Genomic DNA, 8,531 nt, shown 5'->3' with positions numbered 1-8,531 from the left:
TTTTCACATGTCATGTCTCAACTGACTTGGCTCCTGCCCCTCTGCATATCGTTGATGATACCACCAATGGTGATATGTAAAAAAAAAAATAGTACTAATAAAAATGTCTGACTTCACATTGTATCTACTTGTCATGACCACATATATAATAGATTACCTTTTTGCCAGTGGTCCAGCTCTGATCACATTGGGGATTCACTGCTCCAAATGGTGCTTCAAGTGTGTTTGTACCCTCTTGACATGTGTAGTCAATTTGCTTCTCCACTACAGGGGCAGCGGACACGGATACTAAAAAAGTGAATAAAGAAAAGGACGAGTGGGATTGGGAATCCACCTAACACCAAGAAAGGATGATGTCAACCTAAATCCACTGTATTATGCAGCATACTAGGCAGAGTGTCATCTTAACGGAGGTGGTCACTATGGTGTATTTGTATTTATTCCGGATCCCCATTAGCGGCTGCCAAGGCAACAGCTACTCTTCATGGGGTCCAATCACAATTACATACAATAAAACAATACATAACACAACACATTAATACACACTACTCTACCATAACATATCTACAATACAAAATCAATAATACAGCAAAATAAAAATATTAAAATGTAGGTGTTTGCGAATGCTGTGTGTGTGCCTGTGTGTGTGTGTCTCTTCACAGTCCGCGCTGTTCCATAAAGTGTAGTTTTATCTGTTTTTTAAAATCAGATTCTACTGCTTGACTGAGTTACATGATGTGGAATAGAGTTCCATGTAGTTCCATGGCTCTCTGTGTACATCTAAGGGCCAGCAGTGCTAGTCTGTTCTGGGACAATTGTCAAGAAAGTGGAGCACTTGTGTTAGCTCCCCCAAGTTAAGCCATAAGTTCAGAGGGCTAACAGAGTCTTGTGAAAACAACCTAGGTTCAAATCCAGTTGGTTACATCAGCACATAGGCCAATCCTTATTGAAATGACAGGTGGTCCTTGTAAACAACAGGGTGTGATTACTTTTCTGAAAGAATGCATCACATGGAGAGGAAGTGGCTAATAGCTGACATATAGTTGATCCATTGTGCTTGTTTTGCTTAAACTGATATCAGTGCCTATATAGCTATTTTTTTTTCTCAAAATTGGGACACTCCATGATGACACTGGGCAAAAACTGGTTGAATTCAAGTTGTTTCCACATAAAAATATGAAATAAAGTGATGACGTTGAATCAACGTGGAAAACTGATTGGATTTGAAAAAAAGTCAACAAACTTTTAACCTAATTTCAATGACATGGTGCCATTTTTTGTTGATTTCAAGTTGAATTCACGTTAGTTGACAACTCAACCAAATGTAAATCAAAACTAGACGTTGAACAATGTGGGCACATTGCAATGCTTGACAAGACACTTGACATACCTGACATGACTGTTGACATGACTGTTGACATCTTGTTATTGGAAAAATGTAAATACAGAATAAGAATGAGAGTATTCTACATTATAAACGCGCACAGCACATTTAAGCCTGGGACATCAATGATTCAAAGTTGCCCTTAGTGGGAGTGACAATATAATTCTATGGGAGTGACCTTACTGAGTAAAGTAGAAGGTTTGTCGGCACTGATGGTTTGTTTAGATAGCAGGTTAGGAGAACTAACGTGGCAGGTTAAGATAATTAACGTAGCAGGTTAGGAGAATGAGGTTAAGGTTAGGAAAATAGTTGGGGTTAGGCATAGCTAAAATGCCTACAGTTGTCAACAACTGGTACTGGTAGCAACAACTGACAAACCATCAGTATCATTACACCGGGCAGGAACTTGTGGTGCGCACAATACATGTACGGGGAGGGTTAGGGGGAAGGTGTTGTAGGAGATGATTGGTTGGTTGATTAAGCCGACTAAACCAATTCTTATGCGTCTGGAGTTTCTCGCAGTCTTTCTGTATTGGCTAATGAAGGCCAAGTTTGACGTGTTGGTCCACCAGACTCTTCACGTATTTGGGCGGAAGTGTCTGGGAATGAGATTAGCTACATTACCATGCAAACTGCATATCCTAAATTAGGTAGGACTAGGCTGCTATTGATATCCCCATTCAGCATGCGTGAACTATTTTCATGATGTATTTTTTAATGACATTTCCTACCGACACACGTCAAATGTAACCTAATCTGACACAGCCCAATTACTCGAAAGACCACACAGTCACACACTAACAAAAGAGGGTTCCTCAATGGTTCTTTGGACTGGGTGATGGTTCTGTGTGGAACCATAATGACTCAAATAACCCTTTGAGCCCTTCAATGGTTCTTTGCAGTTCACAAAAAGTTAACTTTTAGTGTTAACAGAGATCTGTATATAATGACGAGATGCTCATGTCTCCGCCCTAACAATAAGAGTCGTTATCCCAAAGGCGGGAAGGCAGGCGACAAGCTTAGGTCCAAAATAAGACCATAGAAACACATTAGGCTTATTTTTGACAGATTTTGGCGACTGAAACCTCTCGCTTCACGTCTTCCTCTCTGGTGAAAATTAAAAAGTAGGGGCGGCAGCTCATTCAAATATTTTGGGGTGTTTTGCTCAGATCGCTTTTTGTGCAACCGTGAGTGAAAGTGTCATTCCAGTTAATCTAATCTGTTGTGTTATGCTGTTAGGTGTTAAATATGACTAGTGAAGGTCTTGTGACGGACTCATGTCTGGCCATGCATCAATTGAGAACTGTGGTCTAAATCAGTGGTTCTCAAACCTCTCCTCAGGATCCCTCAGCTGTTCCAGAGTTTGCACACCTGATATAACCAATTAACACAACAATAAAACCTATGGAGATTTAACAATATAAAATGGCTAACCAGAAATTAAACCTGTATTGTTCTTCAAAAGGTTGTATCTAGATTGAGAAAGGTTCTATAAAAAGGTCCACAAAGGTTCTACAAAGAACCATTAAAAAAAATTATATACAGCACCAAAAAAGGTTGTAGCGATAGTGGAACCCCTTTTGAGGCTACTGTCACAGGTGTTATTATTAGCATATTCAATCTAACAAGTGTTTTCATTGGCTAATTGACTTGTCATGTGATTATAGCTTAACGTATTTGAACCCCCCATGTTTTTTTGTTTCTTGGCAGCTTCCCACAGGAAGTGAATGTTGTCTGGAAGAATGGTAGCATGAGTGGGCAGAGCGCTTATGGTTATGTTTGGTGAGAGCACATGGCTAATGAAGTTTGAGCTTTAATGGAGAACTGGAGAAAATGGACGCCTGCCTCCTGGGCTGCAACACTTCATGTGCCCCTTTTGTTTTCTTTGGTTTGTTGGTGTTTCTTGTGATAAAAAAAAAATCTATCTTGGTTTAAAAGTTAAACATATGAGGAAATTATATTTATAAAAGGTTTGGAAACTGTAACTAGATAACTGACAAGTTGAAACTGATTGAAAACCATACCTTACAAAATCAATATTAAAAACTGTCATTTGTTGTCTGCCTCTGCTTTCAAACTGCCTGCTCAAACCAGACCTTAGAACCTGTCACATTCCACCTCATGACACTATAAAACCTTTTTTTAAGTGATTTATAGATCAAGGGCGGCAGGCAGCCTAGTGGTTAAGAGTGTTGGGCCAGTAACTGAAAAGGTCGCTGGTTTGAATCCCAGAGCCGACTAGGTGAAAAATCTGTTGATGTGCCCTTGAGAAAGGCACTTAACCCTAATTGCTCCAGGGTTGACGTCAATAATGGCTGATCTCTCCGAGGGTGTCTCAGTGGGAGTTGGGCTATGCAAAAAACACATTTCCATTTCACACCTCGCACAGGTTACCCACTTGTACATGAAGTTAAACAGAATGTACAAGAGGATATGTTGGCAGTGGGGCAGCTTTTTAATTGCTTGGGGGGTACTTCTTAAGTAAGGAGTGGGCTGTTCTCTGTGGGGAGCTCAAACTTTATCCCAGTGTCCCAACAATACACAGAATCTGGAGACGGCGGAGACGCCCTGATGACATTGCACTACCTGCCTGCCCTTGGACATGCTGACCTGACCACCACCTCCGCTGACCATCTAGCTATGAGCTTCCAGATCCTCTCATGACCGGCTGCCCATCTACTGGAAGTGTCAAGAAGCACTCAAGACTTGATCTAGCTACTGTTATAGCCTACATTTATTTTAAAATTACTTTTTGTTTATTTTGTTTAACAAGCGCTTTGACATTTTATCTGTAATGAAAATCACTATAAAAGTTTAATAAATTATGTATTATTAAATATAAGAACCCCCTATTTGAGTTTTTTAATGGTTCTTTATAGGACCTTCCAAAAAGGGTTCTATATAGCACCAAAAAAGAATCCGCTATCATAACAAGCCAAATAACCCTTATTTTGCAATATATAACCATTTGTTTTTAGTGTGCACTCAACTCATCTATGGGATAGCCACCCCGTTAAGCAGAAAGGAACTGACATTTTATTTTTCAATGGTAAACGGCCTGAATTAATTATCTTCATTTATCCACCATCTTTGGCCCAGCTACTAATAAACTGCGAAATAAAGTATTGAGTTAACATTAAGAAATAACATCCAGTGACAACGGTAAGTTCCATTTTGCTTAATTTTAACGCTATGTATGAAAACATATGTATGAAAAACAGCCTACCCAAACACATCCAGAATAGTAGAATGCCCTGTATCGCCATGATATGCTCAACAAATGCAAATCCGAGTGCACGCGCACCTGAGATCACACCCAGAATATGTAATTCTATTGGATCACATTCACACCTCATACAGGACTGTTTTAATTTCTTACTGAAGCGGAAGTGCCCGTGTACACCCACTGTGACGAAGTACATGCCATGTTTGTAGTCATTTGCAGACGGGTCTCTACGGGAATACACATAGTTTCACTTCCATTTTAGCCTATTATATAAAATTGATTAACTTCTGTTCTGGATCATCATCTTCATTGCTGTAGTTCTACGAATATGTTTTTTCAACTCGTCTGCATTCTAGGTATGTTGTCATTTCTATTTAACAATGAATTTGATATCAGTCTAATTGGCAGGCTCACCTGAAATTATGATTTACCTTGTGTTTGTCTATAGCTGCCTCCTTGCAAGGTGTGCTCACACAGGATAGGCCTACACAAGAGGTGAAGTCAGTTTGTGGAGAGGACTCAATTCTGAAATGTAAAGCAATATGTAAGCCTGGGGTCCATTACCGGGCAGTGAGGTGGTACAAGGTAAGCTTTCTATTATTGTGATAGCACAAACTGTGTGTTTTGAAGCATGCAATATATGCATTTTTTTATGACATTTCCTACCGACACACGTCAGATGTAACCTAATCTGACACAGCCCAATTACTTGAAAGACCACACAGTCACACACTAACAAAAGAGGGTTCCTCAAGGGTTCTTTGGACTGGGTGATGGTTCTGTGTGGAACCATAATGACTAAAATAACCCTTTGAGCCCTTCAATGGTTCTTTGCAGTTCACAAAAAGTGAACTTTTAGTGATAACAGAGATCTGTATATAATGACGAGATGCTCATGTCTCCGCCCTAACAATAAGAGTCGTTATCCCAAAGGTCCAAAATAAGACCATAGAAACACATTAGGCTTATTTTTGACAGATTTTGGCGACTGAAACCTCTCGCTTCACCTCTTCCTCTCTGGTGAAAATTTAAAAGTAGGGGCGGCAGCTCATTCAAATATTTTGGGGTGTTTTGCTCAGATCGCTTTTTGTGCAACCTTGAGTGAAAGTGTCATTCCAGTTCATCTAATCTGTTGTTATGCTGTTAGGTGTTAAATATGACTAGTGAAGGTGTCTTGTGACAGACTCATGTCTGGCCATGCATCAATTGAGAACTTGTCTAAATCAGTGGTTCTCAAACCTCTCCTCAGGATCCCTCTGCATAAAATATACAGCACTGGTCCCAGACCAGCAACCTGGTCTCAGAGCATTTTGTATTATTCTGTACGTAAATCCGAGATACTAATCCCCGAGCCGACTAGGTGAAAAATCTGTCGATGTGCCCTTGAGCAAGGCACTTAACCCTATTTGCTCCTGTAAGTCGCTCTGGATAAGAGCGTCTGCTAAATGACCAATTATTTATTTATTTATTATTTATTTAGTGTGGTATGTTACGTTTGGTATGGTTACATAAGACAGATGGTTACTTAAGGCAAAAACTAAAGGACGGTGATTGGTCAGGGAGGATAGGCGGGCATATAACGCAAATATTTAGCAAACCAAAGGTTGCGAGTATGAATCTCATCAGGGACATTAGCATTTTAGTTAATTAGCTACTTTTAAACTACTTAGCATGTTAGCTAACCCTTCCCCTAACCTTAACCCTTTTAGCTAACTCCTAGCCTAGCTAACATTAGCTAGAATTCGGAACATATATGTTTAGCAAATTTGTAATATTTTGAACGTTTAGTAAATTCGTAACATATAATAGGAATTGTAATTTGTAACATATCATACGAAATAGGTGATGGACATCAACAAATTAATACATACCATACGAAATGTAACATATCATACTTACTGCTACATCTCAGATTTACATACAGAATCATACGAAATGCTCTGAGACCAGGTTAAGACCAGCTGTTAGAGGCATAACCTCACACCCTCTTAAGGTTAAGACCAGCTGTTAGAGGAGTAACCTCACACCCTCTTCTCCCAGCTCGGTGAGGAGCCCTCTAATAAGGAGTCTGGTCTATTGATGAAGAGGCTATCACATAACAGCACCACCCAATGGTACGCCGGTCTGGAGCGTGAAGTGGAACTTTTGGCTGATGATTCTTTCGATATCTTCCTGCCCAATGTAACGGCTGTTGATAGCGGGAGGTATAAGTGTCTCCTGGCAGCACCTGTAGGAGAACAGAACCAGGAGGGGCAGATTGTCCTCAGAGTGACAGGTGAGTGTGTTCTACTCTCATTATGAGCTTGTTTTGGTACATAGACCTACTGGATACTGTATGTGAGTGTTTTAAATTGGACCCAGAGAGAGTTCATCTTTTAAAACGTTTCCAGTGATGCTCAAGGATTTGTGGAAAACATTTTTGCAGGTTGCCTTGAGTCCACAGACCAATCAGAAGAAAGGGACACCATCCTAGTTCTTTCCATTGTGGGGCTTGTGGCAGCATTGCTGATATTCACCATCAGCTATGTGAGTTACAACACTGCCAGCTGTTCCTCTGACTTATTTTTTTGTATTAAAACAGATAAAAGAAACTAACATTTTATGGTGATGGTTTCCATGTATTGCATGTATTTCATTTTCTTTGAAATGTTTCAGTTATTTACTCAATAATGTTAATCTTTACCATAGGTCATCCTACGGAATATGTTATTGCAAAGGAGCAAGAAGTATCCACAAGAACCGCTTCTAGATGCACCCCTTGAGAAGAAGGATTTAATGTTGATCTACACTCTGGGGCCAAACTGGTCAGGACAGGCTTCCATAAAACATGTCTGTGTGTGAGAGCCTGTTCTGCTAGTTTGGGCTCATTGGATACTTGAATGTGAAGAGGAAACACAGAGAAAGACTAGGGCACTTTTAAAGCTGAGCAAGGAGCCTAAGAGTCATGTCTACTTTCCAGGAGAAGAGTTCACCTCTAGAGCAGATGGAGGCAGACAACCCTCTGGCTGGTCCTGTAGAACTAAGATGTGTAGGCTTTTCAAAGAAATGAAACAAACAGAAGCCTACACCCTTTCACTCAGACAGCCAAACAGCAGTACAACCAGGCTAGGGCAGCAGTTCTGCAGCAACGACTGCCTGTCTGCAGCATTCAGACACCTGAGATGCTCAAGGAAAAGGGCCTGGTGAAGGGACCCCACGATCTAAGCCCCAAGATCTAACCTCAACAAGGAGCTTCAGGAAGGGGTGCAGGAATGGTCCACGATGAGGGGTCATTCTGGAGGGTCGCTCCATGGCAATGTTGGGGTTAATTCCATTTACATTTCAGTCAACCCAGGAATTGACATTGAGTTTGAACTGGAAAATGACCAATGTGTACAGCATTGAATTTCATGCCTAATTCAATTCCTGTACTGACTGGTATAGAACTGGAATTGATCTCAGCACTGTTTCATGGGGCTCACCCATGTTGGAAGGGTTTGATGGGACCCGCTGGACTCTGCACAGAGATGAAACAAACCAAGACGGCATTCCATCTGAGACAAGCAAACCTCCCAATGAACTCTGTTCAGACATAATTTATAACTTTTTGTTATTTTGTGAGGCCAAAACAGTATGCAGACCCCCCCAAAAAAAAAGGGCTTTGGTGAATATTAGCGAAAAGTAATTGACAGAAAATAAACTTTGTATAAATCTCTATCAGGTTTTTAAAATATGATCAGCAATTCTGTGGATACATTGAAAATAAAGAAGACATGTAAATAATGTTGTAACGTACTGTATCTGAAGTACAAGTGCTATGTGTTCTTAGATAAATGTTCTTTAACTTTTTCTTAAGAGGAGTCCTCACTTTTTTAGTCACCACAGTAATAATGTTTCTCTGAGAACAGTTCATTGTTACTCACAGGGACGGCCTGTTCAATA

General features: G+C 40.3%; 1 protein-coding gene across 1 annotated transcript; it reads left to right on the top strand.

Moving 5' to 3' along the window:
* The first annotated feature begins 4,867 nt into the window (after positions 1–4,867).
* LOC123482134 (CD83 antigen-like) lies at positions 4,868–8,223 on the top strand. The gene is made up of 5 exons (XM_045208659.1): positions 4,868–4,966; positions 5,059–5,195; positions 6,651–6,885; positions 7,036–7,136; positions 7,299–8,223. The coding sequence occupies exons 1-5, from the start codon at positions 4,939–4,941 to the stop codon at positions 7,449–7,451; spliced, it is 654 nt and encodes a 217-aa protein (XP_045064594.1). The 5' UTR covers positions 4,868–4,938; the 3' UTR covers positions 7,452–8,223.
* The last annotated feature ends 308 nt before the right edge of the window (positions 8,224–8,531 follow it).

The sequence above is a fragment of the Coregonus clupeaformis genome, chromosome 28, assembly GCF_020615455.1.
Source record: "Coregonus clupeaformis isolate EN_2021a chromosome 28, ASM2061545v1, whole genome shotgun sequence".
Taxonomy (NCBI): domain Eukaryota; kingdom Metazoa; phylum Chordata; class Actinopteri; order Salmoniformes; family Salmonidae; genus Coregonus; species Coregonus clupeaformis.
Note: the sequence above shows the minus strand (reverse complement) of the source record. Positions and strands in the feature narration are given on the sequence as shown.